Raw genomic sequence first — 17,992 nt, forward strand, 5'->3', positions numbered from 1 at the left:
CAAGCCCATATTGCCGCTCTGGTGAAGCTTCCTGTGACTTGACTGTCGGTTAGTGTGCGTGGTTGCGACTGACAAAAAAGCCGAACCCCTCGAATCCCACTATTCTCGCCCGCAATGCCTCGGTTCGATGGAAACGACACCACGCAAAAGAGGACGACGAAAACAAGTAAAGCGATGTTGGCCGCAAGGACACAAGTGCACCATGTATGTGGCACAACATGGCGAGATAATGAACGAGCCGAAACAAAGAAAGAAGCATAAATAAAGGAAATACTAGTCATTTGTGCGCTGTACTTGACATATGCAATCTGCAGCTAGCAGCGCAGGTAATCAGCCGCCGACCTCGAGGCGAGCGCGCACTCCTACGCGGTCTGCACACGCGTACAGGTAACGAATGACAGGCCACACGCAGTGTCTGTTGGGTCTGCACGTACAGTCTTCTAACGATTCGCACTCATGGACAAGGCAAAAGAAGACGCAGTTCGACGTTCCGTTGACTCGTTACTCGCCAAGACTCTAGCCAGAGACTGAGAAGTGACGTTTGTGTGCATCATACATACGCTCTGAACTGGGCTTCTCCGTCAGCGCAAGGCGGGAAGGTCGAGCATTTTAAACATATACAAGCTTATACCAACGGTGTCGGCGGTAAACAAGCCATTGTGTGTTACCGTCATTCCGGTGCGAACGCTGTTTGGGGTGTGGGGAGGAAAAGCGCAAATTGCTTTTCAGCAGAATGAGGACGACACAAGTGAGCGGAGAAAAATGAGTTGTCGAACACGTTGTTCCGGCAATTCGCGCTTTTTAAAGCGCGCTGTCGCGTTGTGTTTCAGGTCGTGGTAGACGACTGCGAAGTTATTTTGTAGTGTCACGGTGAGACCTCGGCCGAAAAACGACACGACGAAGCTCAATTTCGCAGTCACCTCGGAGCGCCATATAGCGATGAAAAAGATGACTGCGCTAAAGCTTGTGCGTCAGATGTGCTAACGAAAAAAGAAATGAAGTTTGAATTGTACTAGGTAATAGCACAGAAACTAGACAATGACAAAAAGAAAAAAAGAAGGTGCAGAAGCGCTTCGTGAAGCGCTTTAGTGTCTCGCCTGCTCTGTCACCTTGTTTCTGCGCTTTTACTCTGTCGCTGTACGCCAACATGCTCAAACAATTCTCGTCGAATTTCAATTGTAAGTGTGCAAATGGAGCACTGTATAAATGTCAGAACAAGCATCGTAATATATTTAAAAATACGTAACACTTTGCCAACTCTACCATGCGATCATGTGTGGTTGCTGGCCCTCGTGTCAGAGATGTGTCGTGGCGTCTACTATAAAAAAAAAGTAGGAAAGAGCCATCTTGGCATGACTGACTAGTTGGTTAGCCAAAATTACAAGGCTTAGAATGTGGTGCATGAGTATGCCGCCCTCGTAGATTTCAGAAAAAGAAGTGGTGTTCCTTCATTTGTGGTTTAGCTTGCCCATGCCGACCTTGCATTGAGCGTCGTTCTTGCGTTATCTGTGTATCAATGTAATTCTTTTCAATAAAGCCCTCACTAATATGGCACTTGTTTTGGATGCTTCCTGTCCGTGTTTTTGAAAATAAAATTAAGAAATATTTAGAAAAAAAAACTCAATGCCCTTCCACTCTGGGAAGAAGGATGACTGGCGAAGCTGTGTCTGTGGGCCCCTTAATGGCGAACTACAACTCCGCCGCCGATCGGCCAGCCATTGCGCTATCTTTGGTATCGGCCCACGTACGGGCAGTACTTAACGCCAGCGTCACCTCCGCCTTGGGTTGGCCCGGCATCGCACTATATTCGGGATTGTTTTCTGCACGCGGACACGATAGTGGAGAACGTGGTCCTTAACAGCTTCGCTGTAGCTGCCCGAACCTCTACCATTATCGCGCAGAAGACTTCTACAAGCGCAGTTTCTTCGCAGGCCGATCGACTTCGTTGCAGCGCCAGCCTATATAGCTGATCGGTCGTCTACCTGCCTCCATTCTCGCCTCCGGAAGCGAGTTGAAAAGCTCGCATGGCCATTCGTTTTTCGGTCCGAGCGCGAGTAGTTTTCTTTTTTCCTCCAAGGCCGATGCGGGCGCAGCCCAGCCCGCACCCTGCGGATCGTTACGAGTGCGCCCTCTTGGCCTCGCTCCGGCGGCCGCCGCACGTGGGGCAGCCGTCGACCGAGGAGCCGTTCACTGCTCCCGAGACATTCGCGCTTGGCCCAGTTTGTCGTAAACACTCTGCGCTGGGGGCCGCCTTTCGCTCTGGGCTTCACCGCGGTTCCAGCCCTGCGCCAGGGTCGATAAACTTCCGGCTTCAAGACGCATGTTCCGTTTGGCGAGCAACGCCACGCCAGGGGCCCGACGTCTTTTATGGACCGACGTACAGTCCGTTGAGCTGGACAGAACGCAGGAGCACTGGTGCGTTTCCCAGTACGCGTTTCGCCTGTGTATTTTTTGTCTGTGTGCCTGTGGGAGGGGTGGGGGTCGCTTGTGTATGTTTGGTTGTGGGTCTGTGTTTTTTTTGTTTGTTTTATAAATGGCGCTCGCATCTGTGGAAAGTGCGTGCATATGTATTTCGCTTCACGCTATCTCACCAAACAAGTTTATGTCTCCTTCGCTCGGGGTGCCTGAATGTCTGGGATTCGTCAAGTTGCGTTGTTTGTGTGGTGAAAGCAAGCACAAAAGAGAAAAACACCCACAAACACACCACGCGAAATAAGGCTTATTCCCAAGATAAGGTATGTGCTACGGGAAACTAATGAGCGACAGGTTTCCAGGTCACGGGTGCCCGAGAAAAGAGGAAGGTTTAGGTGGCGCTTGCACGGTACATCACCCAAGCTTCCAATAATAACAATACGCGCTGTTTATCAACAATGAATTCTCGGTAAGGTTTCCATAGTATATAAGTGGAAAAAATATTCAGATGTTTGTCAGTATAGCCGTTCACAAGTGAAGTAGTGGGATAAAAAAGCACAGATAAAAGAAAATGTTATTTCCCGTTGAGAGGGGCCCGAGGAGTTTTACTATTGAATGAGCAGCACATACTGTTACGCTGGAGATTATATGACACTGCAGAAATAACATGTGCAATGGCTCAAGAAGCAAAGAAGGGACAAGCGATAAAAGATGTACTTGTAAGGAAAGTTAGACTAGGTGTATACACTATGCTACAAGCGTGATGAGCTACGGACAAATCATCTGTCCACGCGCGCTACAGTTAGGTTTCATTCCGTTGTCACATCGTCTGGGAATTACAGCAGATACATTTAGCGATTCGAGTTCATTGAGACTAGCAAAGCTTGCCAGTATTTCTTTCATATGATAATTACATTTACAGTAAAAGATCCGATCACCAGAAGCCACTGTATAAACTGATACGCCCCTTCACGTTTCGCAACAGCAATGTCTTCAGATTTTCGTCATAACAATGTTTTTAAATAAGAGCAACACACACGGACGGCAGTATACGGCCAGCATAGGGACCATGGGCGGAGGGCGTTCGCTCATGGAGTAGAGTGCGATTTTAATCATTTAGGAACAGCCTTACGTTATCGCATCCCATTTGCGAAAGACATCGACGGGCTGGTTTTGGTCACCACCATCACGCACGTTCGTGTTTGAATAGTACTGGTACTTTAGATGTTGGAGCAGGAGGACTTACTTGCGTCATCTCGAACGCTGCGTCGACGGAAGCACCGCCTACCGACTAACCTAGTCGCAACTATCCAGCAACGTTGTTCCCGTTACAAAGTGCCAAGAAAAGTGGACAAGAAAAGTGGAAAAACTGGACAATCGCCCCTTTACAGAGGAAAAAGCTCTGGGACACTGGCCCAGACGGGCTTCGGCACTCAAGGTCTTAAGGGCTTTGCTGAAGTTGTTAAGGACATGCGAATTGTGCGACCGCCTTTGAATGTTGTAGCACGTAATATCGCGTTACTGTGTGAATTTTCTGATTTCCATTTTTTCCCTCTTCTTCTTCTTTCTCCTTTTATTCCCTTTACCCCTTTCCCCAGCACACGGTAGCCAGCCGGAACTTACACTGGCTAACCTCCCTGTCTTTGCTCCCCCTTTTCTCCTCCTCCTTCATAGTTATTCAAGAGATGGATTGAGTAAGAAGACGTTCAGTGGATCCGTTTGGAGACATAGAGTGAAATTGTGTCGCTCGTGCAAGTCGTCGTCACAAGAATCGCCGAACAACCTTTTCCATGTATTTGGTTCAGCTGGGATGCTGTGCTATCCTACATTTGCTTCAGTCGGGAGAACTTTATGAATACGGTGTTTCTCCTTGTACATACAACGACCATTTTTCCTGCCAATGCCGCGCGTACAGTCACAATAGTGTCATTTGCACGACTTTGATCCGTGGCATGGCGTGACAGGCGGGCACGCTGGCAGCGGCGCCCAGGGCATGCAAGCAGCATGTCTTCCGTAGAGGAGCCCACCATGCTAGTCCACTTCAGCCTCCTTGATTGTCGCATCAGGCAAAGCCTAGCGCACATGGTAGTATGTGCTCTAAGAGTAAAAAAACAAACAGCATAACCAAGAAACCAAGAGGTATAGAAACATACATAAAGAGGAGGACGCTGCGAGGACAGTGTCGAGTACACAGGAGGCACCCATTGTGTGTGACGCGCACGAAGCCAGACACGGTCGCCACTCTCGCGAGGGGCGAAGTGGCGTCGCTGCTCCTGGGCCGCGTCAACAGCGAAACGTGACCAAGATGGATCGCGTCCTGCCCCGCCGGACTCTAAGGGGAGAGGGAAAGGAAAGCACACAAAATAGCCGGCTGGCGAGGCACGCTACGAGTGCGAGCGATGATCGTGGAACAGAAGATTCAATAGAATCGGGCAGTGTCACGCCACCTACGAAACGGTTCAGTTGGGAACGCTCAGCCGGTCGGTCCAGCTGATCATTCATTTTCAGTGTGTTACGGTGCTGCTCCGTGACACTTTAGCCACAGTCCGTCGATAGAAACCTTGAAGAGAGCGAGCAGGTGCCACCAACAATGTTAAAAAGTATTACAGTGCATCAAATTTCTTAGTACAAGATTGAATGAATGAATGAATGAATGAATGAATGAATGAATCAATCAATCAATCAATAAATCAATCAATCAATCAACGGTACGTATGGTGGCGCAAACCAGGAGCTAATGATTCATTGAGACTGATTCCTGCGACAGGAGGCAAACTTGAAGCAGTGTGGGTCCGTATAGGATGAAGAAGGCTCAATATATTTATAAATAAGTGGCTCGGAAAGAAGAATAACTCGATAGTATTAAATGAGCTCATTTGTTTTTTATTATTAAATGGTGCTCAGCCCACCCCCCCCCCCCCGCCCCCCGCCAGAAGCTGTGGCATTGCGTTGATAAGCTGAAGGTCGTGGGTTCAATCCCGGCCGCAGCGGCCGCATTGCGTTATAGGTTGAATGCAAAGAACGGTCATTTGCCATGCATTTATCACGTTAAGCCGCAGCTGGTCAAAATTAGTCCAGAGCCTGCCATTGCCACGTGCCTGATTATCAGATCGTAGTTTTGGCACGTAGTACCAGCGGCGAATACAGGAGGGGGGGGGGGGTGCAATCCCTTCCTCAAAGCCAGTAACTAATCCAACCCCCTCCCCCCCCCCCCCCGCCACCCTAACTCCTTCCACCTGTTTTGACAGCGATTTGCTGGCACGTGTAATTCTCTAGGCCTAGGCGGAGCAGTGTTACTACAGCTTGTGGAGACAACTGCACAGCAGTCACATAGTTTAACAAACTGATATTTTACTGCATTGAAGATTTTTGATTGCTTACTTCAAGAAAAAAAGTTCATGCCTCGAAGAGTAAATCCGAACCGCACTGAGGGCGCTGCTGTAAACCTTGCCAATGACAGCAAAGTAAGCCGTGGAAAATCGACGCTCCTTGTTTGTGAAGACAAGAATGTGTGTCGTGTCAAATGGAAAGATAACAAAAGTGCAAATTCTTTTTCCAGTGCTGTCTGAATGGACCCTATGACTTTATGCAAGTGCTGATCGAAGGATGAAGCGAAAAGAAATTAGTACTACACCTGGGAAGTGTATCGGAATATAACCAACTGATGAGGGGAGTGGAACTCATCGACAGGCACATTTCATAAGCTTGGACGAAGGTCAACTCTAGGAAATGGACCTTTAGGGTGATCACATATTTTCTTGACATTGCTGTCCGCAATGCATGGGTCGAATACTGTCGCGACGGAACAGCTTTGCTCCTACAACAAAAAGAGGTGCGGTTTCTTCTGTCTTTCAAGGAGGACGTAGCCAAAACATTAAGCAGATCTAACCGAAATCGACATGGTACCAGTAAATAAAGACATGAAAGTGGACCAGCCGCTCCGGAGACCAGACTTGTCTAGCTGCCTGGCAGCGAAACGAGAAAATGGTTGGACCACTTTCCAGAATTTGTAAAATTGAAAATGCAATGCGATTCAGGAAGCAAGATTCCAAAGCAAAGTTGAAAGTTTGGTTGATGAAATGCATTGTTTTCTTGTGCTTCCAAGAGTAACATTTATCTTGTATTTTTACCATGCCCCCAACTAATGTCCAAGTTTGTGGACACTCGTTGCACCATTTGAAAAATGAAATTTTTTTGGCGATTCTTTTCTCTTCACTTGAGAAATCAATTCAAATGAAATGTTGAAAATGTTTCTGCTTTCATTGCCTCCAAGTTTTTTTTTTCAATAGTGGAGAGGTTTAGTGCGTTTGGTACCTCCCTTTTCTGTCTCCCTGCAGTTTTCAGTTTTTCTGCTATTACAAAGTTTGACCATGTCCGCCGGTGTAAATAAATAGTTTTCAAACTGGTCACGTGGTGCCTGCAAGATGGTATTGATTAAAAATGCGCTATTAGATGCAACTGAGAGCAAATTGTGACCATTTGGTTACAGATGTGTAGTTAGTTGTGCAATCCCCCCCCCTCCCCCGAGTAGTCACCTGGATCCGCCGCTGCGCATTACTCCATAGTTCTTAGGAGTGCTCACGATAAATTATCTTTGAATTATTTACTGAATAGATGTCCATATATAGATGGGCTACATATATTGAAAAAACTAAAACATAAGAGCAACGGAAAAAAGAGCGACACAGGTTCTACACACTGCGGCAATCGATGTTATGCAACGCATTTCGCTGGCAGCTGGGTACTTAGCATCGCTCGGGATTACGCTTAGCTTCACCAAGTGCTTGCGTGCGTGCGTGCGTGCGTGCGTGCGTGTGTGTGTGTGTGCGTGCGTGCGTGCGTGCGTGCGTGTGCGTGCGTGCGTGCGTGCGTGCGTGCGCGCGCGCGCGCGCGTGTGTGTGTGTGTGTGTGTGTGTGTGTGTGTGTGTGTGTGTGTGTGTGTGTGTGTGCGAATTAAAACTTGGCGATTGTTGGGTGCTGCAGAAATATTAACGCGACAGCGTTAAGGGCCCCGTGCCGCGCAAAATGCGCCGTCGGCGTCCTGCGCCCCGCGTCCAGCGTCGACCATCGTTTTGGCAACAGTCATACCGCACCACGCATACACAACTACGCAGGCCCTCCTGTGAAGCAAAGAAGTTTCTGAAATAACTGAATTTCTCAAACTAAAATACGGTACAAAAATCGTAAAGTACGCCTTACACACAGCCTATAGACATGATATCGTCAGACTGTAATTTGAATATACGAGAAAACATAATTCGATTACGCGGAAGCTCAAACACAAGCCCCTTTTCAGCGTTTCTACCATTCATAGAGCGGCCATGGCGTCCGAGATTTGCTCGCAAATCTCGGAGACCATGGAGCGACGAGCCCGCTTGCTTGCAACACTTCCAGAAGGCACTCGCCTCCGCCGCATCGCTGCCCTTTCAAGAGGCCGCATTTCTACAAGAAAGCTCGCCTTCGTGCATAGCGTTCGCCGCCAGCATTACCCGGTAAGCATTGCGGTTACATAATCTGCTGCAGTTGCCGGGAAGCGTGAGAAGACGTCAGGGATATGTGAATGCTATCGCGTTGCACTCTTATAGGCGAAGCTTAAGCGTCCTCTAAATTTCTAATGGGCGCAAGCTAGAGACGCATGGGTGTGGGACTCATCTGTTATACAATGTGCTACACAATCGTACGCACCACGTCAATGCCATGTGGTGTATGGAAACGACAATGGCATTTCCACTCCTGCCAGGAAACGCGTTGTTCGACCAAGACCGATTATGAAGGCTGTACAGCGTCAAAGGGTTTCCACGTAGTGTTGGCTGCCACGAGGAAAGTACAGGGGAACGTGGGCCGATTCCGGAGAAGGGGGGTGCAAACTAACACAGCGTCTCACAGCGCGAGCTGTCATCGGGGAAAAAAACACGAAAAATTAGAGCGTGACTCACGCGCAGAACGTCTCAAAGAGTTCTTTTTATATTCGGCTTTCGCACGAGAGGAGTCTACGTGAGTTCGTGGAAACGAAGAGAGAGAGGAAAAGAGGCAGATAGAAAGAGAGGGGAGAGAGAGGGATAGTGGCTTAGGGTTTAGAACATTCGGCTTGTGCGCTCGAAGGTTCTGTTCTACAGAGGGTAACGCACTTCTGTTTTTATTACACACGTTCGATGTGTGACGACTCGGGAAATATTTACCTATACCTTGCTACCAACATACCCCAAATTGCCTTGAATGAGGCCAAAAATGCTTCACATTAAAATATGCCCTGGGGACACGTCCCGAGTTCGTAAACAGCGTATGTAAATGAGGAAAGAAAGAAGGAATATCTCACAGACGGAAAGCCAAGTCATTTGATTTTAGGTACGTGAAGGCGGCGGCGATAAGCTATAGTCACATCGAGGCGCTCGAACAAAGGGATATAGACGTTCATCAAAGACGCTACACTGCAGTTCGAGAAGACGCTATTCGCTTAGGAGCAGTGCATGATGTGTTGCGGTGGTTCACAAGTACCACGAGTCCCATGTAAGCGGTTCGTAAACTAAGTTTGATATAAAATGTGAATTAATACCTCTGGTGTTATTTGATTTTGGTATTCACCGGTGAGCTCTTCAAATATTGTATACTGCAGGCTACACATTATCGTATATACTCTACTACACACACTAAGTAGTTATTCAGTGCTAGATCTGACTGGCAAAATAAGACTTGAGCGAGGATGCCGGAGAGCCTTTGATAGTTCTTCAAGTGCTACAGACACGTACCACACGTCAAAAGCTCACCATTTGTTCAACACGCACGGAAAGATCCAAATGTCTGCACTTTGAAATCAATCAATCAATCAATCAATCAATCAATCAATCAATCAATCAATCAATCAATCAATCAATCAATCAATCAATCAATCAATCAATCAACCAACCAACCAACCAACCAACCAACCAATCAATCAATCAATCAATCAAATTTTTGTTTGCGCCCAGAAATAGTACAGGCCTTCGTATTGGTGCACTTAAAGCGTAATACGTGAGACAAAACGTTCAATAATAATAATAATAATAATAATAATAATAATAATAATAATAATAATAATAATAATAATAATAATAATAATCTACTATTGTACTTTAGCTGAAAAGGAAATCGAAAAGAGGACAAAGAACAGTATTACGTGACGGTGCCGCTCGGCGTAATATCAGAACCTCCCGGACGCTCCGAGAATCCAAAAGTTCCACTAGGATAGCTATAAAAGCCTACGCAACTCCCAGTGAGCTTTATATTTATCCTTGAGAGTTTCATCTGGAGGTTTTCTTTACGGTTAAATACGAGTAATAGAAGCCTGCAATCGAATACCGTTAAATACCCACGTAAAAGCCAGGAGCGAAGCCAGAAAGCACGCACAAGGCGGCTTTTATCGGTGGCACTTTAATAAAACTGTGAATCGGGGAAGAGGAAAGGCTACGTGTGAAGGGAGAAGGAAAGCCGCAGGGTGGCACGCCGACACGCGCCGCTTTTGCAGGGAACGTGAGTGTGAACGACCCCTAATGACAGGCTTTGTGCGCAAGGTGAGCCCTGTGACGTGACACGCCTTTGATCCTTGAAGGATCGCCTCCGGTGTCAATAATTACTGCTTTTTGGCGAAGCGCTTCCGCAAGCGCTCTCTGTGACGGACGGGCGTGCGGCTTCGCGCTGAAGGAAGCAAAGAGATGAAGCTAAAAAAGGCTGCGTTGTTTTCTTGCGAGGTATACTTGAAGTTTGCAACGCCTGCACACAGATCAAAAGAGATCGAGCCTCCGCCATGCTAGCTACAACGGCTTTATCTAGTAAAGGTTATATACGAAGCTCTTACAAATACTGGTCGTTGTGGCTGAAAGAAGCGGAAGACATGAATCGTGCTAGTAACGAATGAACGCATTCGAAACTTTGCTTCGATGATGATGATGTATAGCGTTAAATGGCGCAAGGGCCAGATACGGCCAAAGAGCGCCAAGAAATGGCACTGAGCGATCGATGGATCGACGAATAGCGGTAGTAGATGTAACGTGGCTCCATAGAGGCCTAAAACTGATCGCTGTATAAATGCGTAAAACATATACTTGTAATAAAACTATGACAATGACTACAGTGAGGTGTGCTATGTACATAGATGACGCATAAACTTAAAATATTAAATTAATGATAATTTTCAGGCAGCACTGCTGCCTCACAAGGCCCCTTGCGCGTAAGGGCATGGAGGCGCGTGCTATAGATATTACTGCCGCAACGTAGGCCTCTATTAATAGGCCGTGCTATGGATCGGTCTAGTGTATAACATCTAGGACGCGTACATAATTTGAAAAATTAAAAACTTATTTCACGTTAAAGAGCGGGTCTTTGACGAGGAACAAGGCCGAGTGCATCGTTATACGCTGTCTGTATGCTAGAGGAAAGTGCTTTCTTTTTCTTTGATCTTCTACTTCGCGTCATTCAAGCAAGACGTGGCGAACAGTAAAGGTTTCGTCACATTTCCTAGAGACAGGCAGATCCCCGTTGATTACGCGATAAGAGCATGCCGTACCTGTGGCCTATACTCCCTCTCTCTCTTCATCCCCATACGCCCTTCCCCAGTGCAGAGTAGCAAACAGGACGTGCGTCTGGTTAACCTCCCTGCCTTTCCGGTCTTCTATTTCTCTCTCTCTCTCTCTCTCTCTCTCTCTCTCTCTGTAACCTATTCGAAGTCGGCAGATAGTGACTTGAGTTCGTCGTGTTCTTGCTGTTGGTGGCCAACTTCCTAAATGTGGCTTTGTTAAATGGAGCGTATTAGAGCATTTTCCGTCCCACAAGCGCTGCCATTCAATAGCACCTCAGTTGTTTGCGTAAGAGCAGTTTTGTATCTATTGCAGGGATAGCGACGGAAGGATTATTAGCATTTGATGATACGGACGGAGCCAGTTTGACGGCAAGCATAATGACTTCCATGTCTATATGTCAAGGAATCCACTATGTTATATCAGAGTCCTTCCATGTTTTTCCAAAAAAGAAATGGAAGGACTCTGGTGGCACTCTTACTGCACGCCCAGGATAACGGGGTATCCGTCACTGACACCTCCATTCTTCTCCTCCTCCGCCTCCGCCTCATCATCACCATGACGCCATTATTTGTCCCGTGTTTGACGAAGGCCCGCTCAGCGATATTCAATTACTGCTATCGAGGCTGTGGCACTCAATCACAAATGAAGAGGTTTTTCCCAGTGCCATTCACCCCTGTTCTCACATATACTAACTCGTCGCCCTTTCCCGAGTCAGGTCAAGAGCCATCCTCTCCAACATAAAGTGCTTTTTGACTTTGTTGGTTTTCCGGGCACGTAATCGCAATGTCAAAGAGTTGAACGACCGAGCTAGCCGGAATGGAAGGAAAATTTGCGCACACTGACCATGCCAAAGAAAATGCATTAATTTTCCTTACCATATCTAAAAAAAAAATGTCTGTCTGAAATGCACTTAATAGGCGGCAATTTGCTGTTTTCCTCCGATGCGCTTTTCATAAGGAAGTTACAATTACTTATGACAGGCGCCGTGGGTCGTCTGCAATTGTTCAAGTGGATTTCTTGAAATGCGGTAAAACTTTCAATGCAACTTTCAAATATATGCGGTAAATATCGTGACACCGATGCATGTACTCAAAAGATGCTGTTCTGATAATGATTGAAGTGATACGCGGTCTATTCAAGTACCTGAAAGTCAACGTTGGCAAAGACGAGCTATATTCAAATAAATATACAAGTCGTCTTTAAGGATATGCAGAGTTTCAGCAGGGCCCATACAATTCGACAGGATATTAAACTAGGCCATCATCAAATATTCCCCCGCCAGTCGAAAACATGAACAGCCAGCTGATCCTAGCAGCAACCTACTTGTTGCCGGTATCTTTTCCCCTGAGGGTCACCCTATGTTTTTCTGTCTTTTTTTTTTGCTTCTTCACTCAGTTGCATACCGGAAACCGCCATCGTGATAGATGATCCCACTTACTTTCCCGCCATCTTGAAACGCAGTCAAGCACTTGAAACAGGTGCGAAGCCTGGACGCCCTTAATGACTTCTCTGGTACGATGTTTCTGCGAAGGTAGAACGCGAAAGAAGCAATGAAGATGGAGCTGCATCTTTCTAACGTAGTTGTGTGCATGGAGAAACGTACGGCTTTGTTTTCATTTGAGGGTACCCTGAAAAGCTACGTCTGAGGCTTAAGACGCATACTTGATTGAGTACGGCGTCTTTCAAAGACTGTAATCTCGAAGTAATTCTTGAAAAGACTTTACATAAATGAAAAGATTCGGAGTGCGATATTTATGTTTGCCATTTCCGCTGAGCTCACTGGCCCTCCTCAGAGGGGACAAACATAATATAGAGACACTTGCAGCGATTTTCAATAGTAACGTGCCATAACTCATAGGAGGTGGATGAAAAATACATCGTGGTCTCATATCATCAGCATGCATGAAGCCAGCCAGAAAACTGGCAATCTCAATTTGCCCTTCACGTCCTAAAGCTCCCCATGCTTTCCAGTACTAGTGCATAGGTTGCGTCTATCTTTAATTAAGAGCCGCGCTGAAACAAAAGGCGCAAGAAAACGCCGGAAAAAACGGACGGAAACACCAAGGTGACTTTCAGAAAAAGGCACTATATTTTTTACAACCGTATGAAAAATGTCAGCCGTACCTTGCTTGCTGACCCAACTGTGGGGAAGACTAGGCTCCTCAAAGGAAACGCATATTTTTTGAGGGGTTGCGCAATATGCTAAGTATACGTATACTCCTGAATTGCTGAATGAAAACCTGCTGTTTGCGCAGGCCAATGGAGAACGAGCATCGAAAAGAGCAATCGACACTTGTTCGCCACGTATCCTGCCGTGTGTGATAGCGACTTAAGAAAAAGATCACTGATCAATTAGAGGCACATAATTGGCGAATTCTTATCATTTCTAGAAGGTGCATAGAGGGTCCTCGTATCTGCTTAGCTGGCGGGACCATCGGCTCTTGCTGCGCTGTACAGAACTGTTTTGACGGATATGGTTATGCCAGCTCGAGCGTAGAAACAGGTGCAACTCTTCGCAGTCAAGGTTTTGGCTGCGACTAAGAGCTTCATAAAGCAGCGGCAAATATTTAGAATGGTAAATGGGGAAAAAAAACAGGAAAGAAAAAAGAAAACGCGCCAGTGGGCCCTTGGCAATTTACACGGCTTCCTTCCACTGCCTGTTGCTTTCTTCAACCTTTCACTCCACTCTCGGCCCCGTTGCCCATGCACCTAATGAACTACAAGGAAAAAGAAAGCAATGAAGTGAAGGGAAAGGGGGGGAAACTACGTTGGCGGGCGGGCGGCAGGCAACCGGAGAAGCCGGCGATTTGTGTTCGCGCTAGCCGAGGTAATCATCTCCCCTAATTGAGCGACGTGTGCCGTGTTTCCAAGGCTAGGCGTGAAGAAAAACGTTGGGCGCCTTTTGTTCTTACCGCCGCGCACCTCCTCCAGGTCACACATGGCGCCCGTCTGCTGAAGCTAAATTTCTTTGCTTCTTATTTTTGCTTTCCCACGTGGCTCCAAAGATGCAGCCAAATTCTTGGTATTGGACCTCTGAATCAGCCCTGCCGGCGCCCGTCGGACTGCCTATATTTTCTTAGTGTTTATGTGCTTCCATTGTTGCGAAGCGCACTTTCACGCCTTGATGCGCGTACAATGGGGCCACATTTCGCCTGCTAGCCGCTCGTTTTGAGGTCGTTGACGAGATTCAAGGGATTATTGCAGCCACTTTTGAGGTATTAGGATGTTATATATATATTTATTTGGGAACTTAGTACAAGCGAAAGTGCGATATATACTCATGTCGTCTGTCTCTCTTCCTTTCACTCTCCCGTCCCGTCCCCACGTGTAGGATATAGCAAACCAGACTCAGTCTAGTTAACCTCCCATTCTTTCCTTCCTGCCCTCCCCCCCCTCTTTCTCTCTTTATCTCGGGTTACAGTGATATGACGTATATCTGGTGCAGAATTACGGCATGAGCGACAGATTCACTCGTCGTTCAGAGAATTTTCCATGCTCCGCAGCCTAGCGTCTGACGCTCTGAAATAGGAATCTGCAAATATGCGATGCCCACTGAACGCCTGCAGCGTTGTGTTGTCCTTGGTGTTCCCGATTTACAGGTCTTGTACTCTCTTCTCCCCTCTATAGTGTGGGCACGTTTGTTGTTTAGCGCATAGCATCAAAATCTGGAAATCTGTGCGAGCGACCTCGGCCATACAAGCGTGCTGAATAAAGGTGCTTGCTAACAGGTTCGCACTCTTCCTTTGAGAGCAAGCTTATACTACAGTGCGGCAGTACGGCTGCATGCTTGTGGATACGTAGATTTCCGTACCGTTGAGGGGGCGAAGGGCAAGCGTTCAACCATCTCGCAGAGAACCGCTCGGCACATCACAGATGCAAGCGTGTTAGCCTCCGGCACAACCAAGGTTTCTCGTTTTAACGTTTGCTTCTTTGTTGGTGGGGATCGCAAAGTGAAGTTAGCCCTAAGTTTCGCAGGCATAGGCATTTCACAGCGTAATTTGAGAGGCTTGGCGCGCGCACCCCGGCGCCCCATTTACAGGTTGTGTTCTTTCGCACTGGACGGCGGCACTGCGCAGTCGAATTTCAACAGGTCCACATAATGTAAAGAGAGGGGCCCCTAGACCATTCGAAGCGGTTAACTCGATGCAGCTTTGGCTCCAACTGCCTTCTCTGTAAGTCGCACAAATGACCAGTGGTCGCGGCGCCATCTAGATCTGTGCTTTACGGATAATCGCAGAGTCTGTGCGCTCTTCTTGTCTCTGACATCGCGGACTGACCCACATTCGAGCTGCATGGAGGGGTGAGACAGCAAAGCGATGGGTGAGAGGAAGGTAGGTAACAGTCAGGCGATGTGCTCTAATCGCGAGTCGCCCTTATTCTCCCGCCTACCGTGAGACGAAAGAAGCCAGCTCACTTGTCCGAGAACAGATAAAGGAGCCATTTGTTTCTCGCCGTTTTGTGCTACGCATCGTTTGGAAATTTCCGGCTAATCGACGTTGTTGGATATGGGACACCATCTATAACGTTCAGGGGCGCGAAGGTACATTTGTACATTTCTTTTTGTTTATTGTGCCGTCTTTTTTTCCTTTTGTTCTTTACCTCACCTTCGCGAGCCGAGCTGGCTATTGACGTCGAAGGCGCGGTATATACGGCTACGGTGAATAAGTGGCGGAGGGGCTAAGGAGCGCCGGCATAAATAATGGATGCCGTGTACGTGACTGGTTGATAGCAGTAGCGCGTAGCGATTAAGGCCCTAACGGGTTACAAATGACGTGGGTAGTTTTGCACGATTCAGCCATCTAGGACTGAACGTCTTCATCACAGAAATCAGCGCTTTAAACGCCGCAAAGGAGCTTCCGGCTTCAGCAGGCTTTGCCTTGACACGTAAAACTTACGTTCTAATTACGTTGAGTAAGAACTGAGCAAGAATTTGTGGATGCCAAAGAAGAAAATTGTCAAGAGCAGCGGAGGCTGCTTGTCAGTGAGCTCTGTGTAATTATAAAGACTTAGAACGGATAGCTGACATCAGTGCATTCAAGTTGTCTAAAGCGAACAGCAAAAGTTTACGGACCACGGGATCTGAGAAGAGGCTAAATATATCCGCAGCCTCGGAAGGCAGCCTAGTATTCAAACTGTCAGCTTGGGCCAGTATATGCAAACCGCGTAGTGGAATATGGTTTTACTGGGTACAGTCACAAACTGCTTGAAAATTCTACGTTTCTTTTTTTTTATTACATCTCGTGGGCCCCGGACTTCTGCGTTCACTGTACGTTCTAGCGCTGGTTTTAAAGTGCTATGCCTATATCGTGTCGCTATGCACTTAAGGTCTCCAAGACTACCGCACTTAGAAGCTAAATATTCTAGAATGAGATGCCGCACTTTTCCTATCTGTTGCCTGATTTACTAAGAAAAACGAATTAATAGGTAACATACGCAAACAATTATTTCTGTCTGGATATACCTAGCGAAACAATTTGTTCCTTTTTAATGTGTTCATGGTGGTAACGTTGAGTTTGTACTCGTACAGAAAATTGATTCTTTATAAAGAAGGGAAAGGTCAGCACTGTCTTTGGCAGCCCTTGAGAAAGCACAGCAACGCTGGAATAGCACTCCCCCTCTCCAGCCTTGCCACACTTAGCAGTCCTGCACGTTATCTTTTAAGAGAGAGAGAGAGAAAGAGAGAGAGATACCCACTTAAATGATATGCTGGAGATGTTAGCCTGGCTGTTCGCCTACCATGCTACTCCGGGTAGTTTCAAAGATAGAGAAAGCAATAAGGATAGGAGAGACAGGACGGTCAACGGGAGAAGCTTCTGGTTAGCTACCCTACACGAGGGTCGAACGAAAAAAAGGGAGCAGGACGAGGAAAAAGAGGAAGACTGAACGCTGCGTGTGTGCAGGAGGATGCACAGGGGAATTATAGATAGCGTGTCAGGCAAAAGCACTTCGAGAACTTCAGCAGCGTAGGAATTTAACTTTCTAGGCCAGCGAAACATGTGGCCATGGTACCTGAAATTTATGTTCTTCAGTCAAGCCGGTTTCGTGCTGTTTGTAGAGAGATACGATGCGTGTCATATTGTGGGCGACTGCACTAGAGGTGTTTAGTGGTTGCTTCTGATACGCTGCAGTTGCACGTTTGTCTATCGTCTATTACAATGTGGTGAGCATAACTGTTGGTAAATGAAACTCCAAGCAGTAAGTGGTAGCGCAATGCTGAATCGCCGCGCGGACTTGCTATAGTTGGTACTTGCAGCTGTAGCAAAAGGTCCATGGTCCATCAGCACTTATAGACACTCGAAAAACTCCAGAAAGCAATTGTTCCGTTTGGTGAGCAAGCAAACGAATTTCTTTTGCATCATCCGTCCTCAGCACCTAGACGCCTCAGACGTGAAGGCGTCTGGGTGCGTCTGTGGCCAGCCTGAGAAGCCTAGCAAGCGATGTCGTTACCGACAGTGCTACAATGACCTGGAAACTACTGAAAGACGTATCATGCCTATTTGCCAGACAAACAATAGTTCTTTTCTCTTACGCCGATACCATCCGCTCGCCTGTATTGCGCCGTAAACATGGGAGATTTCAAAACCGCGCACGAAGAGAAAGACGTCAGATGTGGTAGTTTGCCGAGTCCGGCGGGAGTGAGTGCACAACGCATACCACGGTCGACTCAACGGCTAGACGCCACCACACGTAGGCACCTACATCTTGACAGGTTCTCGTTAGGAATGACGAATGACAGCAGGCATTTATCCACTTCACGGGCCACAACCCACGCAAGACAATGGATCTATCTATCCGAGAATGAGTTGCGAATGGCCGGGCAACCGCCGCCGCCGCCATGCCTTCAAAAGGTGGACGCTTCGCTGGTTCCTTTGTCTCGGCTAGTGTAGATTTCCCTTGTAGCTGAACTTATTCGTTCAGTCGCAACGTATTCGACGAATGCTGGACCACCACCACACTCCCTCGTCGGAAAGAGGCCAGGGGGCTTTCCAGCCTAGAGCAATGCGTGTGGCCGTTGAAACTTTCGACAT

General features: G+C 47.3%; 1 protein-coding gene across 7 annotated transcripts in view; it reads right to left on the reverse strand.

Annotated features, from left to right (window-relative positions):
* The window catches only part of LOC135909139 (protein sax-3-like), a 462,790-nt gene that overhangs the window by 343,250 nt on the left and 101,548 nt on the right, over positions 1–17,992 (reverse strand). For 5 of the 7 annotated variants that reach the window (XM_065440957.1, XM_065440960.1, XM_065440959.1 and 2 more), the window contains one exon: positions 12,403–12,487. The exons of the other annotated variants lie outside the window; for them this stretch is intronic. Coding sequence is in view for 3 of the 5 variants with exons in the window: in XM_065440959.1 (XP_065297031.1) it covers positions 12,403–12,487 (85 nt within the window). In the remaining 2 variants the exon portion in view is untranslated. The remainder of the gene's footprint in view (positions 1–12,402; positions 12,488–17,992) is intronic. 7 annotated transcript variants of the gene reach the window in all.

Source organism: Dermacentor albipictus, chromosome 4, assembly GCF_038994185.2.
Source record: "Dermacentor albipictus isolate Rhodes 1998 colony chromosome 4, USDA_Dalb.pri_finalv2, whole genome shotgun sequence".
Lineage (NCBI taxonomy): Eukaryota > Metazoa > Arthropoda > Arachnida > Ixodida > Ixodidae > Dermacentor > Dermacentor albipictus.